This window comes from Malaclemys terrapin, chromosome 2 (assembly GCF_027887155.1).
Source record: "Malaclemys terrapin pileata isolate rMalTer1 chromosome 2, rMalTer1.hap1, whole genome shotgun sequence".
Taxonomy (NCBI): Eukaryota; Metazoa; Chordata; order Testudines; family Emydidae; genus Malaclemys; species Malaclemys terrapin.
The window spans coordinates 212,357,468-212,383,198 of NC_071506.1; the positions used below are offsets into that span (position 1 = coordinate 212,357,468).

The window sequence follows — 25,731 nt, forward strand, 5'->3', positions numbered from 1 at the left end:
AAGCTAAGTACGGGTAGGGAAGGCAGACTCCATTGGCCACCAGCGAACGGGACAACCGCACCCAGCGCCCCCCACCTCCCCCAGGGGCGAGGCGCTCCGAGGATCCGGCTCCCTGCAGACACCGACTAATAATCGATGCCAAGCGATTTGCAATCCGGTTTCTCCATGAGTCCCTACTGCTGAGGCGCTTGCACGCCGCGGCTCGTGCCCCCCTCCCCCCGCAGCCAGGCCGCTTGCAAATGGCTTCGTTTCCCGAGGCGGACTTCCAGCTATGCCCGCTGTGCAAGGAGATGTGCGGCTCGCCGGCTCCCATCTCCTCCAACTCCTCCACCTCCTCCTCCTCCTCGCAGACCTCCAACTCCTCCTCGGCGGGCGGCTCGTCCTGCGCCCCGTCCCGCCGCCTGCACGTCCTGCCCTGCCTGCACGCCTTCTGCCGCCAGTGCCTGGAGGCGCAGCGCCAGCACCCGGCCGCGGGGGACGCGCTCAAGCTGCGCTGCCCCATCTGCGACCAGAAGGTGGTGATCTCGGAGCCCTCGGGCATGGACGCGCTGCCCTCCTCCAACTTCCTCCTCAGCAACCTGCTGGACGTGGTGGTGGTGGCGGCCGCCGCCGCCGAGGAGCAGAAGAACAACGGCCGGGGAGGGGGAGGCGGCGGCAGCAGCAGCAGCAACAACCGGCACCACCACCCCCGCCAGCAGCAGCAGCAGCAGCACCGCTCGGCCGGCAGCGGCTCGTCCCCCGCCGCCGCCTCTGCGATCGCCCCGTCCCCGTCCTCCTCCGGCGGGGGCGGCTCGGCCTCACTGCTGCTCCGGCGGCCGCACAGCCGGCAGGGCGAGCCCCGCTGCAGCTCCTGCGACGAGGGCAACGCGGCCAGCTCGCGCTGCCTGGACTGCCAGGAGCACCTGTGCGACAACTGCGTGCGGGCGCACCAGCGCGTCCGCCTCACCAAGGACCATTTCATCGAGCGCTTCGGCGGGGCGCCCGGCTCCGCCGCCGCTGCCGCTCCCGGGCCGGCTGCCCAGCTCGCCCTCGGCCAGCCCTACCCCGCCGCGCCCTACAGCATCCTCGCCTCCGTCTTCCCGGACCGGGCCAGCTACTGCCAGCACCACGACGACGAGGTGAGCCTCGCGCGCGCCCCCCTCTCCCCCCCCCCCCGGCGGCTCCGGCGCCTTTGGCAGCGCTGGGCTGGAGTCCGCGGGATTTCACTCCCCCGGGGCTGCCCCTTCCCGCGCGCCCCGTCCCCCTCCGGTCTCTCGTGGAGCTGTCCGCGCTCCCCCGACTGAGCCGCCTTAGAACCCCCCCGGGAACGCCGGGCTCAAGTGTGCGCCGGCCGCCTGCGCCGAGCTGCCCGCTCGCCCTTCTGCCTCGGGCCCCTTCTCCCAGCTCTTCCCGGCGGGGGCCATGGAGTCCCTTAGCCCTTCTGGGGCTCCAGGTTCCCTCCGCCTGCACCCGCAGAGGGCAGCCAGCTGCTACTCGGCTCTTGCCTGGACTCTGTTCCCACCAGCCCGCGGGTCCTCTTGATTCCTTTCCCTTCGGCTAGCTGTCCCTGTTAGCCCTTGGAAACCTAGTCGGAAATATTCCAGGGGGTGGGGGAGCTGGTTAGAGTGTCTTCATTTTCCCATCAGAAACATCAGTGTAACAACTGAGTGTCTCGTGTGTAACGCTGGCTACGGTAAACGGGGAGAGGATATTTGCGTTCAGATCAAGCACTTCCGAATGGGCCTGAAAGCCGGATGAGCTTTAAGTTCTTTCCCAGAAACGTGTTTACTGGCTGGCAGCGAGAATGTGCTGGTTTGCTTTAGACTGTCCTGTATGGGAGGCTTCCCACCTCAACTGCACCCTCCTGCCTTAATCAAAGGGCGGGGAAGAGAGGACTTCTAAACCTTCTTCCACTTCTATTTGGTTTCAGTTGGAGATGGGCTCATTGTTCCTAGTCCCCATGAGTGTGGTTTCAGTTTTTTTTGTTTAATTTGTTTAAGAGCACTATCTATAAACGTTTATCGTTTCATCTGAGCCGCTAGAAGACCCACCAATGTTCTTAACAGTTCACTTGGTATTGTAAATTATAAATATTTCAGAGGAAGAAGTATTGACTTTAGGGATCAAACATCTATTTTTGCTAACCTAAAAGTAGGTTAAAAGTTGTCATTGGGTCCCATTGCTTACTTCAAAAGATGGTGCATGTTTAAAATTTTTGTTTTTGTGGTGGGGAAATTAGTACATATAGGCAAAGAGTATGATTGTGAATCTGCCTTCTGGTCAGACCTGTGAGGTAGCTTTTTTGCTTTTAATTATGCAGTGGTGTTGTAGCCCTGTGGGTCCCAGGATATTAGAGAGACAAGGTGAGTGAGAGAGTTTTATTGGGCCAACTTCTGTTGGTCTCTCACCCACCTTGTCTCATTTACTTTTTTGTGGAGGAGAGGGGTGGTTGAGAATGGGGGGTGGAGAATGTATGCTTTCCACAGCACAAACTGCTTTTATAGGCTTAAATAGTTTGGGTAATGGATTTCCCCTAAAACTTGAAAGCACATATAGTGAAATTAGAAACAGAGTCTTAAAGAGTCCCTGAATCTCAAGTTTATAGCTGGTCAAATTTTTGAAATACATGGTAAGCTGGCTTGAAGGGATGGGGAATCATACACTTCCGCCCCCCTACCCCCTCCAAAAAAAAGTTTAAAAATCAAATAGCATGTAGAACTGTATTTTTAAAAATCTGGAGAGATTTGTTGGAATGCAGAGAATATTTAGATAAATACAGTAAACTTGACTAACTCCAGGAGTAAGATTGCTTACTGTTAAGACTTAACACCATCCAAATGGATACTTAACAGTAAAGATGACAGACTTGTCTCCGAGATATTGATGTTGCATTAGCAAGACTATGAATACTCCACCATAGAAGCAGAAAACCATTAAAAGGTGTTGGGAGAAGAGAATGTGATGCAGTAGGGAAAAACAAACTTTCAAAGGAAGTAATCAGTTTTGGCAAATGTATTAATACTTGTCTACATACTCCTGGTTAAGATTATAGCCATATTTTTATAATACAAAGGAGATAGGAGTTTGATATTGCCAAACTCTTGCTTAATCTAGTCTAATCTTTTTTAAAATAATATCTCCTTGTATAATAATAATTTTTGGTGGCTATATTTTCTTAAAGGCGTTCCTCGTGAAAACAAACATTTTCAACATGCAGCTGAAATGTCTATGCCTGTTCTAAAATAGTACCAATGTGTCAGCTTGGACTGACTTAATTTAAAACTGGAAAATGGCACTCCTCTCTTTCCCTTCCCTCTTTGGAGCTTAGCATGATGCCTCAGTGGAATTTTCCATTAACTTCATTGTTCAGGATGATTTACTCCCTTCTAGTTATTTTTGTGTTGATTCTGTACTACTTTTGGAGATAAGATCCCTGCCTGAAGACTGAATGAGTGCAGAAAAATTCCATGGACGCTGCTGAATAAATATCTTTTCAATTGGTTGAAAAACTGGATGCGTTAGGAAGTGTTAGTTCTATTTAGTAGGGACAGCTAGGCTACTAGAGTTTATGCCAATGTAATTGTAACTGATTTGTTCTCTAGTTCCAGTTTTTTTTATAAGGTTGTCAGAGGAGCAAAGAACAGAACATTTAAATTTAATAGAATGAGTGTTTAGAAAAGCATGTTTTGGAGAAGGGGGGAGGGCCAATGAGAGGAAATGCAAAAATCTCCTCATTAGCACTTGGACCTCCTGTAGTGCTTGCAAAATTTCTCTGTGCCTACTAGTGGATGTCCTAAATAACTATCAGTGTAAAATCCAGAATGGGGTAGCCGATGATTACCATTTGAAACAATACTTGTTCAGCATTAAGGGCTAGATAATTTCCTTCCTTTAAAAAGTGGCCCATAGTGCTTTAGTTTAGACCAGACTTATTGGATGTGTGATAATAACTGTAGTGAAATTCATTCACTCTTTTAAGTGTTCTTAAAGTTCTTTGTCACAATTTCCTACGAAAGCACAGCCACATGCAGTATGACTATGAGAAGAGTGGTGTTACAGCTTCCAAAGTGAGTGCTCCATACTCTCCAGCAACAAGCTAAGGGCAGTTCAGGAGCTCGAGCTCCCACTTGGTTAAATTCCAAGGGAGGAGTAAGCCATCTTGCATTTTTATTTTTATTTTAGATGTATGTCTTTTCTACATAAAAATGTTTTTATGGGGTACTTTTAGAAGTTTATTACATGAGCAACAGAGCTCCTCCTGTGATGGTCATCCTCTTCTATAAAACTTCACTCTGACTTTGTAAAATGTCAAATGTTTCATATTCCTACATTCGAAGCTGTAATGTAAATGAATCTATGAAATTAGTAATATATTTGTAGCATTTCATTATTGAACAACTAATTGATTAGCTAGATAGTGTCGTGGTGGTATATTAACTGGTGCACATGTGGTGTCTGATAAATGAATAATAAGTACTTAGTATTTTCAAAGACCATCCTCTGGAAGAAACCTTGTAATCATTCTACAGAAACATAACTGACAAAGAACTAAAAATTTATGGTAGCAAAACTATACTGCATGGGGAAGAGTGGCTGAGAAACGGTGAGAATTGTCATCTTGTTAACAAAATGCATTGTTAAATGAGGGTTTTTACTTTTGGTAGCATCTAATGATGTAACTAACAAAAGACAGGAAACTCCAAAGGAAGGCTAGAGTGGCAGCCTCACTTTGGAATCTTCTTGCTCTAACAGTGGTTTTAAAACACATTAAGTACACATGCATTAGAGCTAGGATAGAGGTCAGTATTATGGATAGTTACATGTTCACAGTTTCAGAATTGAAGTACCCAGGGTCCTTGGGACTGGAAGTTAAAGTTACAACAAGATCAACATAGTCATTCAGCCTTTTACTGTAGATACTTGAAGTTTCTTGTGGTCTGTTTGGGAGGGTCTCCTTAGATAAGTTGGGTTTTGTTCTGCTCTATGCTGTTGATGCACAGAAGACTACACAGCTGTGTTGTGTACTATGACTATTTCTATACAAAGTTATTGATAGGGCCCTACCAAACTTATGGCCATGGAAAATGCATCATGGACTGTGAAATCTGGTCTTGTGTGGTTTTTGTCTTGTACTATACAGATTTCACGGGGGAGACCAGTGTTTCTCAAATTGGGGGACCTCACCCAAAAGGGCATTGCAGGGGGATTGCAAGGTTATTTTGGTGGGGAGGGGGGAGGTGTCATGGTATTGCCATCTGTACTTCTCCGCTCTGAAGGTAGCGCAACAGCTAGAGGGTGGTGGCTGCTGACTGAGGGCCCTGCACTGCAGGCAGCAGCGCAGAAGTGTAAGGGTGGCAATATTATACCATGTCATTCTTTCTTCTGCGCCCTGCTCTGAAGGCAGTGCCGCCGCTAGCACAGAAATAAGGGTAACAGTACTGCAACACCCCCTTCCCCCACTACGCTTGTGACCACCACACAGTTCCCTTTTGCGTCCGGACCCCTATAATTACAACACCATGAAATTTCAGATTTAAATAGCTGAAATTATGAAATTTACTATTTTAAAAATCCTATGATCGTGAAATTGACCAAAATGGACTGTGATTTTTGGTAGGGGCTGTAGTTATTGACAATTCAATGAGACTTTATTGAACACTGAAAATTGCTTAGAGCCCCATTTTCTTGAATGTTTTAATGTGATAATGTTGTACTTAGGAAAAATGAAGCAAACTGGGTTTTAATCTTGTTTATGTAGACTTTATTTCTGTTCAGGACTAAGGGCTTGTCTAGATGTGAACTTAAGTCAAATTGACTACAGGTGTGAATTAAAGTGCATCAAATCCCTGGGTGGATGCCCTCATTCAAAAGTAAAGTGGCCTTTGTTTAGCTTAATTCACAAGTGAACTAAAACCACTTTCTTTCAGAATAAAGTGTTCACATAGGAGCTTAATGTACTTTGTAAAGTGCCTTGAGATTTGTGGCTGAAAGGTGCTATGTAAAAACCCGATATTAAGCAAAATTTAGTGTCTGGGTTTGTTGACAATATCAAATTTGAAGAATTTCTTAGCTATAGTAGTTTTGGGCATTATTGTAATGCTAAGCGCTGCACACAGATGCATCCTTATTAAACATGGCTCTACTTCAGGAAGTAACTTTTTAAAAGGCATTGTGGGGTTCAGGGTTTGGGTCCCAATGATAACTCTATCAAGTGAGCCCAGCTGATATTCCTTAGTTGGCCTGCTATTTAAGTGACCTTTTTAATTTTTTTTCCCTACATAATTGACAGTTGTTAGTTCTGCACCTCGGCTATGCTTGAGCTCTCTGTCTCCTGGTATTTGCAGAGGGCTAACTAATTGTCACTTAAACCATTCTCATGAAGCACAAAATCAAGTGGTAACCACACCTCACTCTTAAAGGGTGTCTACAGGGTTTTTTTTTTTGTTTCATGCACAAAATTTTCAATCACTACTACCACGAGTTCAGTTTTGTTGCTGGTAACGATAGGCGGGTTAGTGTAGAGGCAATACTATCAATTGCCAGGAGCCATCTACATTAGTGTCCCCATTATTACTGGCTTTGTTGCTCTCACTGGCTCAGCTCCATTTGAAAATGGGGCTGGGAGGGAGAGGGGGAAGCCTAGTGTAGTCAAGGTCTTTGCAATGTTGGCTCTTCGATGACACAGGTGCCTTAAACAGTTTAAAAAAAACCACACCATTTTTCTTTTGTTTATCAGAAGATCCTATTTTAAATTTGCAACTGAACCGCGCCTCTCCCTCCCGCCCCCCCCGCCCCCTTAAATTCACACCTGGAGTTAATTTGGCTTGTCTTCCTGTGTAGACATGCCCTTAGTCCTGAACAGAAATAGTCGACATAACATGATTGTAGTCCACTAGGGGCAAATTTTTGTTTGTTGCTCAATAAATACTTTAATTTAGAAGAATACTAAACCAGGACACTATGTAGCCTATTCTCTCTCCTCCCAGTGCACATGTTTAGAGCAGTGCTAACCCTCTTCATTTTACAAGTGTAGAGGTAAATATCTTCAGCCGTCCAACTTTTGTAACATGATGCACAAATTTTACTCGTTGCAGAACAGTGCTCTGATATTACAGTGAAAGAATCTTCTGTTTCTGAGGATTAGATGGGTATGTATTGGACTGCTGTGTTGCTTGCTGATTCTTCCAGAAGTTTCTCTGGTCCCAAACTTTTCATATCTAACATACAGTGACTTCAAATGAATCTTGTATTTTAAACATCAGAGGGGTAGCCATGTTAGTCTGTATCCACAAAAACAACGAGGAGTCCGATGGCACCTAAAAGACTAACAGATTTATTTGGGCATAAGCTTTCGTGGGTAAAAATCCCACTTCATCAGATGCATGCTCCTCATTGTTTTTGTTTTAAACCTGTAATTTTTCCTCTTTTCGTGCTTCATCACACTGAGATTCTTACTTGTTACTAGTATGTGTTTTTTGTTGTTTTTTAACATGGCCAGTTTGATTTCCTTGTTATGGTAACAAGCACCATACAGTCTTTGCCCAAACATTCCTACTGTAATTCTCAGCATTTTTGGCTAAACAAACTGGAAATCTTATTATTCTGGTGTCCAGTAAATTCTGATATCACTACTTTATTTGCCTAATTTAGCATGACTTCAGACCGTTTCCACTGAAACAAAACTTGGAGAAACACAAAGTCCCTGAAACTGTTTATATAAGTGCTTTTTTGTGGGTGGGTGATTGTTTGTTTTGTTTTTCTTTAAAAAAAGACCAAGTCTGTCTCTTTTAGAAGTTGGCAACACTGGCTAGAAATTGTATGCAGACTAAACTACAAATTGCTGAGTATGTAATAGATTACACGAAAAACACAGTGAAGATATGCATATTGTGTGCATGTACAAGCTGCTCATTGGTGTATAGAGATCAAAAATCATGAGTCCGATTTCCCCCCCTCCCCCTTTGTTTTGTTTAAAAAAATCCACAATATAATTTTCTTTGTCTCTTGAATTTTTTTTTAAATTCTGTTGTGTGTATGTGAGAGAGTTAGTGTTACACTTGGGAGAAGACCATTGGGAAAGGTGGTTTTTTGGCCCTGCTGCAGGAGCTTTCACCCCCACATCTGCCCATTCCCTCCGCAGCAATTAATCCTGTCCCCCCTTCTCTCTCAGCCCCCAGCCTCATCGCTGCTCCTCTTAGGGTTCTTCAGGTGCAGAAGGGGAGGCGGAGAGGCACTTCCTCAGGGCCGGCTTTAGGACCTGCGGGGCCTGATTTGAATACCCGGCGGCGGTCCGGGTCTTCGGCGGCACTTCGGTGGTGGGGGGTCCACTCTGGGTCTTCTGCGGCACTGAAGGACCCTCCCGCCACTGAAATGCCGCCGAAGACCCACAGCGGACCGCCTCTGGGTGAGTAAGAAAAATTAAAAGGTTGCCTAAGGCGCGGGGCCCGATTCCGGGGAATCGGCCTAAAGCCGGCCCTGACTGTCCTGCCTGTGTTTCTCCAAGTAGGGGAAGAGGGAGTGGAGCTATGCTGAGCTGCTGGTTTGCTCTCCCAAGAGGGAGCAAAGAATGAGCAAGGGGAGAGACTGCCAGCTTCGAGCAGGGCTGAATTTCACGAGGGGGTTGGAGCGTCTCTTGTCATGGGGAGACCAGCTCCCGCACCTTCTGAAATCCTGTTGCTTGCAGACAAATTGCAAGAGTTGGCAACACTATATATTTACCACACACATCAAAACTGATGGCTTGCAGTACAAATCCTGCGCTAGATGGACAATGCATGGTGACATCAAGACTGATGCGTACATGGGTAAGATGTAAGGGGCCATCTACTGTCTGGCCCTCAGTGTGGCATGACCGTGCAAGCCGTTTTTAATACAATATTAATTATTTAGAATCTTTGTTTTTACAAATACATTGAGATTTTTTTAAATGTTTTTTAAATATTCTACTTTTTATAGGTTTGATCAGTTATACAATGACAAATCGAATGTTTTAAAATAAAATGAAATCATAACTGCAAGTAGCTAGGTGTAATTTTATTATTCTTGTTTCCCTGGGCCCTCCCACAGCTCCCTTTCTCCTGCTGCCATGACCCTCTGCTCCTTACATAGGGATGAAGGCAGGGCAGTGGCAAGGACCGGTCTGGTCCTTCACAGGGTCTCTTGCCCACAGCTGTGCACCCCTGTTTTCAAACCAACTCTGAAAAATCACAGGAGCAAAGGAACTTCTTGCATCTTCGCTAGAGCTGCTGCTGCAGGCTCCTGCTGTGTGACTCATAATAAATTGGCAAGAGTTGGCAACATTAATATCAACACTGAGAACTCCTGTCTGATTCAGTACTGTTTAACATTAAAATCTGAGTTCAGATGCCTTTCTTACAATTGTTTTTCTTCTCTTCAAAAGAGAAATTAAGAGATGTCAGAACTGTGGATTTTGTGGGGGTTAGTTTTTGTTTTTTTTTTTTTTGCTGTAGCAGTTAGATCTTGTATTGCATTACAGTTTACCTTTTTAAAGGCTGTTTTCATACATAACTAGAAAACTCAAATGTACCTACATCTGCTACATTAACAGCTTAACACCTTTTAAAATTGTGCCAGCTGGTTGTGTGGTGTAACTTTGGCTCCCCCTAGGACATACTACACCAGCTAGCTTATGTTAAACTATGCCTATACTAGGTGCTAAGTTGTTTCAAATTTAACTTGAATTAAATAAATTTAAAAAACACTTTTTTTCCTAGCCTCCATAATGTCAAGAGTATATGATCTTCAAATGGCTTGCTATGTTGCTATTATGTAGACTTGACAGTATTAGATTTTTATTATTTTGATGGATAATAGAGGCTTATTCTTAAGCAATTTAATTTTTTTTTTCTCTCAAATTCAGTTTCAGGAAATTATGGAGGGGACAGACAATTTAATGATAGACATTGAGATTCAAAAAGTTAAAGCTTCATACATCATTATAATGCAAATTGTCAACATCACATGGCCAAAATTTACAAAGTAAATATCCTAAACTCAACAAATCATACCTGTTTTACTATTCATTCACTAGTCCATTTCGAACCAGCCTAATTCAAAAGTCTACATCACTGGATTTTGACTAAGTTCTGAAGCAGCATTTTTCCTTTTTTGTCTACATTTCTGTTTATTATTGGTGGAAGTGTGTGTTTTTGTCCGTTTGTGTGTACAGTGAAATTGATGTGTATCAATTAAAAAATATGTAATCCTTCCAAGCCTACTGTTACTGCTTTCCTACCAGATCCATTGCTTATCTCTTTTCAAAAACAATGCACACACATGCTGATGAACTGCAGGAACTGTTACAGGGTTTTTTCACCCCTGCTCTTGAATGCACAAAGAAATTGTCTTGGGATTTTTGCCTAGGATGGCAGGCTGATGCAGGTAGACTTTTACCCCTTCTATTTAGTTTTTCGTTTTTGACTATCTCACACTATTATGCGAGTTAATTATAGCTACAAAGCTTCACAATTCCCCCTAGAAAGTAGCTTTAAAATTCCTGAAAATAAATATATATTAAACACCCCGTCACCCAAGCAATCTTTAGAATATGCTGCACTAGAGAACCACTTATTTGTCTCTGAAACGTAAATTATGACTACATAATACAACCTATCATGTCAAGGGACCTGGTAATATTGTTTTCTTACAGTATGATTCTGTTTAGTAGTATGGATGGATTATGAGTAGCCATTGGACTAGTCAGTATTGGTCTCTGTCATGGGACAAGCTTAATAATCTTTTGTGATCTTGATCCATGTCATGTCAGGTAACTGGGTGCAGGGTGTCAAGATAAAGACCTTCTAGCACATCTGTGTTGCAAATTTTACGTGGTACTGGAAGTAAATGATATGCTTACAAATAATAGAGCAAATGAAGCCACTTGAATCCCTCACTGTGGAAGGAAACTATTCTATATCGACTTTTTTAATATGCTCATTGCTAGGGCCCTACCAAATTCACGGCCATGAAAAATGTGTCATGGACTGTGAAATCTGGTCTTTTGTGTGCTTTAACCTTATACTGTACAGATTTCACGGGGGAGACCAGCATTTACCAGATTGGTGGTCCTGACACACAAGGGAGTTGCAGGGGCGTCACAAAGTTATTTTAGGGGGATTGCGGTATTGCCACCCTTGCTTCTGCACTGCCTTCAGAGCTGGGGGGGGGGGGAGAGGGTTGGAGAGTGGTGGCTGTTGGCTGGGTGACTAGCTATGAAGGCAGTGCCATGCCAGCAGCAACTCCGATGTAATGGTGGCAATACCAAACCATGTCACCCTTACTTCTGTGCTGCTGCCTTTAGAGCTGGAGGGCCATAGAGTGGCGACTGAGGGCCCAGCTCTGCAGGCAGCAGTGCAGAAGTAAGGGTGGCAATACCATACTATGCCATCCTTACTTCTGTGCTGCTGCTGGTGGCGGCTCTGCCTTCAGAGCTGGGTTCCTGGCCAGCAGCTGCTGCTCTCCGGCTGCCCAGCTCTGAATGCACCGCTGCTTCCAGCAGCAGTGCAGAAGTAAGGGTAGCATTACCACAACTCTATTCTCTCTTCCCTTCCCCCCCCCCCCCCCCCCCCCCAATAACCTTGCGAACCCCACCGCAACTCCTTTTTGGGTCAGGATCCCTACAACTACAGCACCATGAAATTTCAGATTTAGATATCTGAAATCATGAAATTTATGAATTTTTAAAATCTTATGACCATGAAATTGACCAAACAGAGCCATGAATTTGGTGGGGCTCTACTCATCACTGTAGCCTCTGAGCTTTCAGTAGTGAATTAAGCAACATGACTACACATTTGTCATGTGGTGTTTGTTCTCTCATCTCTTCCCAGAGGGAAAAGCATGTGCAGTGGAGTGTCTTGTTGGGTAGGTGGGTTTGCTCTCTCTTTTTCCCCCATGCCAATGCTTCCAAGCTTTTCTTGAGAGCAAATGTTATTGCAAAGAAATTAGAGAAGAATCAAGGATGTCACTTGGGAAAGACACTGCTTTTTACAAGAAACCGTCTGGCAAGTTAGATCATAGATGTGTAGTAAAGCTCAATGTAATAGAGCTAAATTGTGGGAATAGATGAACGAAATGGAAGCTAAATTATTTGTTGCAACTGATAACCAGGCCAAAATTTAAACCACAAATGGATGCGACCCTGATGCAACTCAAGAGAGCAATGGGCATTGTTGAGCTGATGAAAATTGTGCCTCTCAAATTAGAGTATTGGCAAGCAGTGAAAACTGAAGTGCACCTAACTAAAAAAATACCAAAGCACAAAAACTGAATACAAAGGCAAACAAATAGCAGATACCAGATTTGTTGACACATTTATTGGAAACTAACTGCAATGTGACAAAAGTGCAAGGGGTTTGGTGTCACAAATGCAATAAAAACAATGTCTCTGAGACCATAAACTCTTGGGAGGCCATGTAACACAAACCGTTGAGCAGAGCCAAAGAAGTTCTGTTGGAGCCAGGCATGGATGCTGCCTCTGATAGTAAGGAATCAGTCTGAAAACAGCAGTAACTACAGGGAACCATGCAAAATAATTACTGAAACCATGAGAGCCTTCAAACTGCCTTAGTCCAAGGTTGGCACCAATCTAATTTAAAATAGGAATGATTACAAGTGTCCTAATACTTGACTGTTTTTGCTTTTCTTTGTAGTAACTGTTTGCCCATGTGGCAAAGCCATTGAAGTTCAAAGGTGGTGGCTATTGACAAACCTTCACTAAGAAGAAGCAGAATATATCTACTTTGTTAGAAATTCAGGTCATCTATTCTGTTCTCCATCTTCGATGCTCCTATGTGCACTTGTATGAATTGGCTGTCTGTGGTGGCTTTTCTTTCTCCTGACTCATAAGCTACTGGTTTCCTTTTCAGGGACTGTACAGAGACTCTTAAGGTATTTCTACACTGCAATTAGACACCTGCGGCAGGCCCTTGCCAGCTGACTCAGGCTCGTGGAAGTCGGGCTGTGGGGCTCTTTAATTGCAGTGTAGACATCTGGGTTCAGGCTGGAGCCCAGGTTCTAGGACCTCGCAAAGTGGGAGCCTGAGAACAGAAGCCTACACTGCAAACAGACACCCCTGCAGTCTGAGTCATCTGGCATGGGTCAGCCGCAGGTTTTTATTTTTTATTTTTTTATTGCAGTGTAGACATAACCTCAGTAGAGAGAGAGGTGGTGATGAATGGCTGCAGGCAAGCTCACTTGCTTGGCGAAGGCTTCACTCAGGTCTCTTAGGTGTTAATTGTCATTATCTACTAAAATGAGTAATATTTCATCTTCAAACTGTATCCATTACAGGGCTTACTTTAGGAGTGATGACGTTGGTCTTCCCTCTCCATACATGCCAAACAGCTGGGTGTAGTAACGTTGAGTCAGAATTTTCAAAGATATTTAGGTGACTAAAGATATGGATAAGTGCATAGTGGGACTTTTAAGAAGTGCCTCACGCCAATCTGAGTTATACTTGTAGGTGCTTCTGAAAATCCCATCTGCCTCTTTAGGCATCTAAAATACCTTTGAAAATCTGGCTATTTGTTCCCCAAATGATAAGTAGTCTGAAACGAAATAGACTGCTTGAGAGAAAGTTCAGTCAGCAGAACATGTAAAATAAGATAAAGACATGTTTGTAGAAAATTCTTGAGTTGAGAATCTTTAGATGAGGCTTAACCAGGAAAAACTATTAATCTCGCTGGAGAAGGAATTCATCTACCTTCCTTCCTTGTGGGCAGAGGTGACTTGAAATCTTTTGGAGGTTGAACTCCTAGTTCCTTATTCTAGCAACCATTGGCAACGATCAGCCACCCACTACTATCCCTCACAGATTCTGTTAGTCTGAAAAAAGGTAAAGAACATTGGCTGTATGTCTGATAAAATGCTTAGCAGTCAGATAATTACTGGTGCTGACATTTTATATTGTCCTCATTAGACTTCAGAGTTAAAATGAATGGGAGTAGGCTAGGACTAAAACAATATTCCAAGAGGTAATTTGTAGACGTGAGCAGATGGGATAGCAGCAGTCACAGTCTGAAAGTTATGTTCTTGGGCTAGAAAGCTTAATTTTATAAATGAGCGCTTCTGATGAGATAGATTCTGCTTATTATTCTGTGGCAGGATAATTACAATGAACATAGACCCATTGTTCATCTTGCTATGGACCTTGTGGCATTGGCTGCATATTGGTGAGTTCAACATGTGCAACCTAAATAATACTTTGTGGTTGGCCACTTAAGTTTGCAGCAACATGCTGTACACAAGGGTTTGGACTGGTTCCAAAGACTCTTCTTACACTATCTATTCTTTCATCATTGTGTCATGTCCATAATGGCCAGTGATGTGAGATGTCAGATTGCTCACAATATGTACTGGTATTCTGACTTTATGTTCCTTGATAAAGCCACACTTAGAGTTGTATATCTTTTTGGTGTAAGAAAGGGGGAACCGTGTGTGTATGTATATATAATAAAATAAGCTTAATGTTGCCATCAAAATGAAAAATGTATTACACTTTGAACTAGGCTTAAACAATTAGACTAATGAATATCCTTGTTTTCATATCACAATTCTGTTCATTAATCTTGCATGTGGCAGGGTAATTGCATACTGCATTGTATTAAATGGACCCTTCTGTTTGTTATAGTCTGTTTGATTTGGAGGTCATTCAGGGTGTCAAAACTGCTTTCTAGCTTTATTTCATTACAAATGTGATTCCAGCTGTTGCTTCAAGCCCATACTTATACAGAGCAACACAGTTAGAACCAAGACCTAAGACATAGTAAACAATAAATTTCTTGAGAACCTACATTTAACTCTGGCATCTCCAAGTCAAATATAGTTACTCACGAAAAGCTTCATTTTGTAAAAACTAGTGTCCGTGTTTAAATCTATGATGTAACCCTTTGATTGCGTCTTTTCTAGGATTTTTCAGTTTGGAAAAGAGGAGACTAAGGGGGTTATGATAGAGCTATATAAAATCATGAGTGGTGTGGAGAAAGTGAATAAGGAAAAGTTATTTACTTGTTCCCATAATATAAGAAGTAGGGGCCACCAAATGAAATTAATGGGCAGCAGGTTTAAAACAAATAAAAGGAAGTTCTTTACCCAGCACACAGTCAACCTGTTGAACTCCTTGCCCGAGGAGGTTGTGAAGGCTAGGACTATAACAGGGTTTAAAAGAGAACTGGATAAATTCATGGAGGTGAAGTCCATTAATGGCTATTAGCCAGGATGGGTAAGGAATGGTGTCCCTAGCCTCTGTTTGTCAGAGGGTGGAGATGGATGGCAGGAGAGAGATCACTTGATCATTACCTGTTAGGTTCACTCCCTCTGGGACACCTGGCATTGGTCACTGTCGGTAGACAGGATACTGGGCTGGATGGGCCTTTGGTCTGACCCAGCATGGCTGTTATGTTCTTCTTGACTGGCCTAATTTTCCTAACCAGTTATCCCCTGTTACATTTACCCAATGGGGAGCAAAGGGAGCAACTGCAGAACTAAGGCTAAGGGAATCTCTGCTAAACTTGCAAAGTTGGAAGACTGGGTGGGGAAAAAAAGATAAAGTGCAGGATTCGGACAGGAAGCTGAAATTAACTGACCAATGTGTCTGAGCAAGAAAACATTTTGCTTGCTTTGATTACTATATAAAATAAAACTTAAAGGTACCAAACTATAGTTTCCTTCCTCTCGTTCACCTCTTCTCCCCATCCCACAAATTGAAACCTAGTTCCGTAGGCCAGGAGAAGGGATTAAATGACTCAACTATTCTGAAATCCTTTTTGGACAAAGGAGCCATAGCTTCCATTTTTCTGTCAGCATTTTTTTTTTTTTTCCAGTGGGGAGGCATATTACTTTATGGGATCAGAAATCAGCAGAAGGTCTACTTCAGTGGTCCCCAATCTTTTCTGTGGGGCGGACGCCGGACGACTAGCTGCCGAGGACCATGGATGCCGGACAAGCAGCCGCTGAAATGCCACCGTGAAGCGGCAACATTCGGTGGCATTTTGGCGGTAGCGCTTCTTGACATTGCTGCTTCTCAGCGGCATTTCGGTGGCTGCTTGTCCGGCAGCCAGTAGGTGGGCACCATGGTGCCCGCGGGCACCACGTTGGGGACCCCTGCTCTACTTGATCTTTACTGAGTACTTTGTTACTTCTGTGTCATCTCCTTGCTTGAGAAAATGACTGGAAAGATTTGCTGAGTATATTAGAAGCTTCAGTCGTGGACCAGGTCTTCATTGCACTAGGCTGTGTGTACACACACCGTGCATGTTCCCTCTCTCCTTTACCCCAGCTATCTCCCCCCCCCCCCCCCCCCGGCCCAAACACAAGACCTCAGCTCAGAAAGAGGCCTCCAGGAGGCTCTGGAAGTCCTACTATGACCCATACTATGGGGTTAGGGATCAATGGTACCTTGCTGGGGCCTGTATCTGTTCCCTTATATGCCCCCTAGCCATATGTGGGCCCATGGAATCTATGCATTTGGGACCCAGACTGAGGATCCTGGGCACTGTCTTCCAGAGATCACCTCCAAGGGAGGCGTCTCAGCCCCCTGTTGCTTAACAGGAACAGTTGGTATTGTCAGATTCACTGATAGCATCTTCATTTTCACATGAGGCGGTGGCATCAGTCTCTCCTCTCCCCCAGATGATTATAGACATGCCAGAAGCTCTTGAGGAGGATTATAGACCCCCTCCAGATCCCACTGGGAAATGTTCAGGACCCTCCCACCCATAAGCTTCTAGACATTCTCCGCTCTATGGCTTCTTCTAAAGTGGTGCTCACAGTCAATTAGTCCATATGGGAGCTTGCTAAAGCTGTTTGGCACACACCAGCTACCTGTGCCCTGTTGCTAAAGCGGGCTGAGAAGAAGTACTTTGTGCCCTCTAAAGGGACTGAATTCTTATTCTCTCACTCTATCCTGAGCTACCTCGTGGTCCAGGCTGTAATGGAGCAACAGAGGCTGTACCAGTCCAGGCCCGCTCCCTTGGTCCATGTCACAGTTGATCTCCCCTTTAAGGGGAGCAGCCTGTTCAGTGAAAAAACTGTGTTGCTTCACTCCCTCAAGGACTCTCATGCCATGCTCTGCTCTTTGGGAACATACACCCTGGCATCTTGCAGGAAAAATTCTAAGCTGCCACCTTGTAGGTACTGTCTAGCCCCCAAGGACATGCCAGACATCTCTCACCATCACAGACCTCAGCCGCCTATCAAGAAGGCATTTTGACAGGGCACTTGAGCCATCAACTAGTCCTTGCACAACCAGTCTGCCCCGTCCCCTTTGGTGTCTGCCTGATCTGTTTCCTTCTAATGTGGCAGCATATAACTTCAGACAGAGCAGTCTTGTCCATTTATTTTAATCAGCTACACAATCAAATTCCTGTCTCCCCTTTCTCCAAAACTCCCTTGCCTGTCTCTCTTCAGGGACCCCACTCATGAGAGGATTCCCAAACAGGAGGTGGGCTCCTTAATCCAGCTGTGAGCAATAGAGCCTGTATTGCCTCAACACATGCAGAAGGGCCCTTAATTCAAATACTTCCTAATCCCAAAAAGGAAGGGGGCCGGGAGAGCTATCCTGGACCTAAGCAGCTGGATATCTTCATCCGTCATTCAAGATTCAGGATGATTACCCTGGCTCCTATAATCCCTTCCCTGAATGAACATAATTGGTATGCAGTCCTTGGTTTGGAGGATACTCGCCCAGTGCACAGGAGATTCTTCTGCTTTATGGTGAGCTTAGAGCCCTTTGGCCTATTGACTGCCCCAAGAGCCTTTCCAAAGGTTCTGGCTGTGGTAGCGAAGCACTAGCTCTGACAGTGCAAACCAATATTTCCTTGCCCAGGTGACTGGCTCTTCAGGGGATGGTTGTATCAGAAGTCTCCTCCCTACTTGACCTGTTTCACTCCTCGGGACTCCAGATAAATCCAGAAAAGTCCACTTTAACCCCTACAAGAGTTTTATAGACCTTATTTGACGTGAATCTGTTCTCAGTTGAGCCAGGGCATACCAGCCTCAACCGATTCCTCTCCATGAGCGACCTCATTACTCAGCTTGAACTCAGTCTGCAATGAGAGTTTGGTGCACTGACCCCCCCTTTGCAAGGCACTGCCTCCAGTGTCTCTAGGCATGGCGGAGAAAGGTCTGGGCCCCAAGCAGAGACCCCTCTGGATAAACGGGTCTTGCAACATCTGTCCTTGCTAATCTGAGGGGAAATAAAGAACGATGTCTGCATAGGGGTTCCTTTTGTTCCTGTTTCATCCATAAAGACTGTGATGATGGATGCCTCCTTACTGGGTTGGGGAGTGCACCTGGACAACCATACACCTCAGGGTTCCTGGCTGCACAAGAGTCTGCACAGCCAGATTTCTGCCCTTCATCGCGTCCTCTCATGTCCAGGTATTGTCAGACATTTTGACTACTGTTTGTTATAAACAGGTCAGGTAGGGATGCAAAACCATGTTCCGAAGTGTCCCTAGCCTCTGTTTGCCAAAAGCTGGGAATGGGTAACAGGGGAAGGATGATTTGATGATTCCCTGTTCTGTTCATTCCCTCTGAAGCACCTGGCATTGGCTACTGTCAGAAGACAGGATACTGGGCTAATGGACCTTTTGGTCTGACCCAGTATGGCTGTTCTTATTATATAAACAAATAAGGGGCAGCACCCCTCTCTGTAGAGAAGCAATGAAGTTCTGTAATTCTGTGTCCAGCATCAGAGCACCCTTTTCTGCAGTGAACGGTGTAACAGACAACCTCTGCAGACACTTTCATGAAGATCACAAGTGGGAGCTCTGTTCTTTTGGTGGTCCAGCAGAATTTTTGGGCAGTGGGCATTCCCATTATGGGACCTTTTTGCAACCCAGGGAAACAGGAAATGCCTGGATTATTGCTCTTGGAACACCTGGAGCACAATTCCAGAGGGGATGCCTTCTGAGTGCAGTGGCTGGACTTGTCGATGTACATCTTCCCTCCCACTCCCCTGCTACCTCATGTCTTTCAGAAGATCAAGCAGGACATGGTGCTATCCGGATTACTGCTGCCATGATGGCAGAAGCTGTTCTGGTTCTTCGCTATCCTGCAGGTAGCTTCTTACCCGTGCATACACCTACAGTCCTTCCTGAGCCTACTGTCCCAGAACAGAGACAGAACAAACCACCCCAACCCAGTGTCCCTTCATCTGGTAGGCCTAGTTTTTTGGATGGGCAAAGGCCTTGTCTTGTTCAGAGGAGGTTCAATCTATCTTCTCAATAGGGGGAAATCCTCTACAAGGAAGTGCTATATTGCCAGGTAGAAGAAGTTCTCCCTATGGCCTCAGCAGCATCACTTACCTCCTATCCTGGAATATCTTCTCTCCTTGAAGTCACTGGGCCTATCTATCAGTTCACTGCAGGTACATTTATCAGCTATTAATATTAATCCCTTTTATCCGCCAGTGGGAAAACTGCTTGGTTTCACCCATTCCACAATGGTAATGTTCTTAAAAAGCATCATCAGAACATTCCTGCTGGCATTGAAACCTACGTCTGTCTGGGACCTGAACCTGGTGCAGGTGACACTTATGACCCCTCCATTTAACCCCTTAGCCTCCTGGTCCGTCTTACTTATCGTTGTTTTGTTTGTTTTAAGGTAGCCTTCCTAACCCCTATCACCTTGGCCAGGTGAGCTTGGGACCCTTGTGACAGACCTACCTTACGTTTGCTTTCACAGAGCTGCCCGAGATTATACCCCAGGGCTTAAAAAGACTCCTTTTGATGGTATTTTTTTTCACTAGAACCAAACAGCTGACCTCCTAGTATTCTACCCAAAACCTCACAATAGTAGATGAAGACAGGAGCCTCCATTCCCTGGATGTATGCAGAGCTCTAGGCTTCTATCTGACCAGGACAAAGCCCTTTCAAAGATCTGAGGCTGTTTCTCTCTGAGAGAATGAAAGGGGAAGCAGTCTCTTCCCAAAGACTTCCAAAATGGATTTCCAACTACATCCTCCTCTGCAATGGATTTAAGGAGGTCATTCTTCCCCACTGCCTCTTATGCCGTCTGTTGGGAGCATAAGGATGCGAAGAGTGCAGGCATGGACTAACAACTGACACTGCTGTTGAAGAGTTTCCACTCTCAAGTGGGTGAGTACCCAGAGGGATCATGCATCTCAAAGAACTCCAGTTAGTATGAAGTAAGTAACCTTCTCTTTTTGGAAACTGATTTAGCAATTTTCCAGTTAATTGTGTAGCCTGCTGTGCTGTGGGTGTTAATGGTCTAATAGCAGCACCTATGCTAGTTCTCGTTGGAGGAGGTAGAAGAAATGTCCATGGTTACTTCTAAGGTATGGGTCCGAAAACGAATTTTTAAAAAGTTTATTTAAATAATTACATGTAAGTCCTCTAAGCAAAAAATGGATTCATGGCCCTAGGGGTGGGTGCGGGGAAAGAAGAATACTTTTTTATTTATTTATTTATTTATTTAATGAATTGAGAACTACGAAAAGCAAATAATCAATATCTGATGCTCTTAGCACTTGCCTGACAGTGCTGCCTGCTGCCACGTGGCTAGACAACAGGAAGGCTGTTTTTTGCCTACAAAAGTACTGCACAGCTTTCAGTTGTGCGCTCTCACTCATGTTCCCGTGTGGGGAGGGGGAGATGGGAGTTTTGTTTTAAGTTCTTGGTGAACATGAGCAGTGTAGCTCTGAGTTACTGTAGCAAGCCTTTGTGGTTCTCTTTCCTTTTTCTGAACAAGTAAGGTAGAACTTTTTGAAAGGGAGCTTACCCATTTTCAGCACTCTTAAAGCTCCCTCCCAGTCCAAGAAACTGCTTTTCAGAGTAAGCTATCCTGCCTGTCATGTTCTTTTTCCCGTGTGGTGTTCTAGAAGGACCCCATTCTTTGAGGTCTGGGGTTCTTCTTCGTTAAATACCCCTGTTGCCATGAATTAACTCTTCCCTGAAATGTTTCTGATCGTGGTGTTTGTTTACCCACTGTGGCTCCTGATTGTACCTTCTGTGACTACTTTTCATGTCATGAGATGGGACTGTTCAGAGTCTTGATACCAAATCTTGTTCGATCTAGGGTAAAATTTTCAAAAGGGTCTAAGTCCTGTTACCCAGAATAAGATTAAGTTAAATGTTAACGGGGGAGGGGAGGAAGGAGTGCATTGCCTGTTTTTGGTGCATCTGGTAGAGTGAGAAAAGTTTCATGTGGACTTTGAGAGGATCAAAGATATAGGTTGAGATAAACTTCTACAGTGGCTAGACCAAACAGGGCTGTGTGAGCAACTGACCATGATCCTGATACCATGAAAGCAATAAGGGATGTCTGGAATGAGCTAGCTTGTTCACTGACCACTAACAAAGGAGTATTGGCAGAACTGGCTACAGTCCTGGCCACCCCAAAACCTGTTGTCAAAAGACCCTGCATGTTGGGTGATATGAAGGCTGATAATTGTCTTTTTCATTTTTCCACACTTTGAATATTCCTCTCATATAATTCAATATGGGGAATTTGGGTCAAATTGGATGCCTTTACTGAAAGGATTGAATCTATCACAGGGAATCTGGGACACTGAGGTGTCAATATTGAGCCATGTGATTTAATCTCTCTTAACTTTATGCTCTTAACAAACACTGCTTCCACTATCACATGCATGGGGAAGTATGACCACTCTGTCATTCAGTAAGGGTTGGTGGTTGGGCTGGGAAAAATATTAACAATGCTGACCGTGATCTAATCCTGTCAGGAACATCTGGGTAGGTTGGCTCCATCTCTACTCCTATCCCTAGCACCATCCATGCCTCAAACTATACACGTCAACAGCTATAGCTTCAATACCTGAATTGGGAGTTTCCTTCCCCCTGTTGCTATATGGGTTCCTCAGCCTAGTGTTCCATCTCCCTTCTGAGATCTTGAGATTCTGCGGCAATTCGGCGGTGGGTACGCCGCAGCTGCGGGACCAGCGGACCTCCCGCAGGCAAGCTGCCGAAGGCAGCCTGCCTTGCGGCTCCAAGCACGGCAAAAAGCTAGAGCCACCCCTGTCAGGAGGACTTATCTCCTTCTTGGGCCAGATACATTTTCTCTTCAAGCAGAGAGATGGTTGCACAGTGGTGTGTATCTAGACAGTGGTGCGAGCAATATGTTCAGCAAAACAACCCAATGTTCCTCTTTTAAATGTACCTTTTAGGTGATGTAGCTATTTAAGCTCCATGGAATACTTTGGGTGCAGGAGATAGTCGCCAGAGGTCAGGATTATAAAGTGGAATCCACTGCATGTGGGAAAGGGCACTATGGGATGCCTAACCATATATTTTACATAGGGCTGTCAATTAATCACAGTTAACTCAAGCGATTAACTCAAAACAAATTAACTTGATTTAAAAAAAAAAAAAAAAGTAGTACTTGTGGCAACTTAGAGACTAACAAATTTATTTGGGTATAAGCTTTCGTGGGCCTATGCCCAAATAAATTTGTTAGTCTCTAAGGTGCCACAGGTACTAGTCGTTGTTTTTGCTGATACAGACTAACATAGCTACCACTCTGAAACTTGAATAAAAAAAATTATTCATGATTAATCATAGTTTTAATTGTACTGTTAAACAATAGATACCAATTAAAATTTATTGTAAATATTTTGGTTTTTCTGTTTTAAAATATATTTCAGTTATAATACAATACAAAGTGTATGCTGCTCACTTTATATTTTTATTACAAATATTTTCACTGTTTATCTTTTAAACAAAATGTATAGTATTTTTCGATTCACCTCCTACAAGTACTTGTAGTGCAATCTCTTTATTGTGAAAGTGCAACTTACAAATGTAGACGCTTTTTGAATGCAGTTATGTAACCAAAAAAAACTATTTAAACTTTTAGAGCCTACAAGTCCACTCAGTCCTACTTCTTGTTGAGCGAATTGCTAAGACAAACTTGTTTGTCTACACTTACGGGAGATAATGCTGCCTGCTTCTGATTTACAATGTCACCTGAAAGTGAGAACAGGCATTCACATGGACCTTTTGTAGCTGGCTTTGCAAGATTTTACACTTTTATTTTGAGTTCAGTTATGGAAAAAAAAATTCTCCATTTGTAAGTTGCACTTTTTTGTGAAAGCGATTACACTACAGTCCTTGTATGAGGTGAATTGAAAAAATACTATATCTTTTTTACAGTGAAAATATTTGTAATTAAAAATACTATAAAGCGAGCAATGTAAACTTTGTATACTGTGTTGTAATTGAAATCAGTATATTTTAAAATGTGGAAAACATCAGAAAACCATTTATTTAAAATATTTTTGATTATGGTTTAACAGTGCTATTAAAACTGCGATAAATTATTCATGATTTTTTAAATTGCGGACAGCCCTAATTTTACAGTAAGAAGAAGAACAGGATAGAGTGGGATGGTTCAGGACATCCACACAGCAAATGGAGTTGTGCATAGAGGAACTAAACAGTGTGCTACAAGAGGCCTCTAGCAAGGACAGCACACAATTAGAATCCACCAATTATTAGCTTTGGAGCTGCAGACAGCTTGGGGACAGTGGTGTAGGATTCTCCATGCCTATGAATCAAAAATCATTAGCATGGATACCAGCAGTAGAATTCTAGGTTCTGTTCCTATCTTTTTCACTGATTCACTGCTTTAATTAAAAAAAAAAAAAAGGGGGGGGGCTTTTTACCTTAGAGTAACGAAAGCACATGAGCTGTCCTGAGATGGTAAACCCAGAAAAGGCTGGTGTTTAGCACTGACTTTTTGCCTACTTTATTTCATTTGTAAAACTGAAGTGCTTTGTCTTCACTGTGGTTTTTACCTTGGGATAGCTTATGCGCCTGAGTTACATGGAGGTAAACAAAACAAAAATATGCCTTTTTTTTTTTTTTTTTTTTTTTTTAATTGCAGTGAAGGGAAGGTGTTGTGTGAACCTGGAAAAGTTGCTTAACACCCCTGTATCTTTGCTTAACATCCTTACACCTCTCTTCTTACAGATGGAGATGCAGGAGGGGGAATAGAGGAGTGGAGATTATACTGTTTTTAAAAAAAACAAACAAAAAACTTTGCTATACTTTTCCCTCAATTTTGACAGATTTCTGACCAGCTCAAACACTTATCCACCTTTTGAAGCACTTTTAATCTCAAAGTGCTGTGAGAATGCAAAGTATTTAAAACAGAGATGTAAGCAAGTAGCCATATTCCTGATCTTAATAACCCCAATTCTCTTCAATCAACAGTGCACAAGTACTCCAGTATTACATGTTTTCTTCCACAAAACCAAGAGAAAACAGTAGTGTTCTTTCAAGAATCTGTTTTTAAAAAACGAATGTTGTATTGGAGTGCTGTATTGGTCTTGCTGATATTTGTCTCTAGCAATATCACTTCTTCTTAATGTCTGTATTAATATTATTAAAATAATGTTGCTGAGGCTTTCACATAGTGCAAACATTATAAACTTCACTTTCAAAATGGGGTTTGGTGGGAGATGAAGGATTTTAAGGCTGATGTTAAATTTCTCAAGCAAATCACTCAAAAAATCCATATGCTCCCAAAAGATGTTTCCATAATGGAACATTTGTTCAGTAGCTATATAAATGGATTATCTTCTCAAATTCTCTTAAGTATCTATCTGTGGTGGATTTAAAAATGCAAAATGTTCTTAAATCTGTTTAAAGCAACTGAAAGTAGTTTTGAAACTATTTTGAAGGGGAGAGAGGAAAAAAAACTAACTTCTTGACAAATAGAAGGACAGGAGTTTAATGCTTCAAACATGTCTGACCTCCCACCCCAAAGCCATTTTGACATACATTCCCTACTGAATTTGAAAGAAAGATCCTTTTTAGTAGCCAAATGGCTTCCTCCTCTCTCCCCTCCCCCAATCCCTGCTCAGTGTATTTGCAATGCTCAGCCTTCCGTTGTTGCTGCCTGGTTGCATGGTTGTTATGTATCTCTTATGTTGATGCTTAAATGGTCCTAAGGAAAACTTAACTGTACGGAATGTGGCTGAAAGAATAACCGCAAATGTTTCATGTAGTCCAAAACAGAGTTCTCTTGCCTCTCCTACTCTTCCCCCTTTCCTCCCCCCCTTTCAAATTGTGTGAAGTCCTAAACCTGGTAGTCATGCATAGAGCTGGTTGGGAAACATTTCCCATTTGTTACTGCAAAAAATTCAAAACCTTTTGTTGTTCAGAAAAACCTCAATGAAAAGGTTTTATCAGGAAGCCAAAAATGTTATAAACTTAAAAGCTTTTTTTGACAAAAATGCAGTTGAACTTTTCCACAGAAATGTCTGTTTTGATGAAAAAGCTGTTCACTGGGGGGAAAAGCGTCAAACAAAATTTGTTCAGGTCTTTGTTACGGATGGCTTTTCTCTACTGGTGGTGATGATGAGTTTTTAGTTGCTTGCTTTCATAAATGCAAGTGCTAGGTCTTTTTAATACCACCATTTAGGGGGCTGAGATAAAAATTTGTTGTGTTCTGATCCGGTGAGGAGAGGCTTGCCTGGCAGCCATCTACTACAGAGAGGGAAAGGGTGTGACAAGATTTTGGGGAATGGGTCCCAAGCCCTGGTACTTCTGGGGATTGATTTCCTGTTTAAAGTATGGGGATGAGAGGTTATTGGGATTCCATTTCTGACTGCCGCAGACTTGCTGTGTGACCTTGGAGAATTTAGTTACTTAATTAACCTGCCTGAGTTTTCACCATCTGTAAAATTACAGGAGTGAGGACTGGTTTGCTGTTCTGGAGTGCCAAACTCTTTTAGAAGTGCAAAGC

At 43.5% G+C, this 25,731-nt stretch overlaps 1 protein-coding gene across 1 annotated transcript in view; it reads left to right on the plus strand.

The window, feature by feature from the left end:
• The first annotated feature begins 239 nt into the window (after positions 1 to 239).
• The window catches only part of TRIM71 (tripartite motif containing 71), an 83,441-nt gene continuing 57,949 nt past the window's right edge, over positions 240 to 25,731 (plus strand). The window contains exon 1 of the mRNA XM_054017065.1: positions 240 to 1,118. Coding sequence (XP_053873040.1) covers positions 240 to 1,118 — 879 coding nt within the window. The remainder of the gene's footprint in view (positions 1,119 to 25,731) is intronic.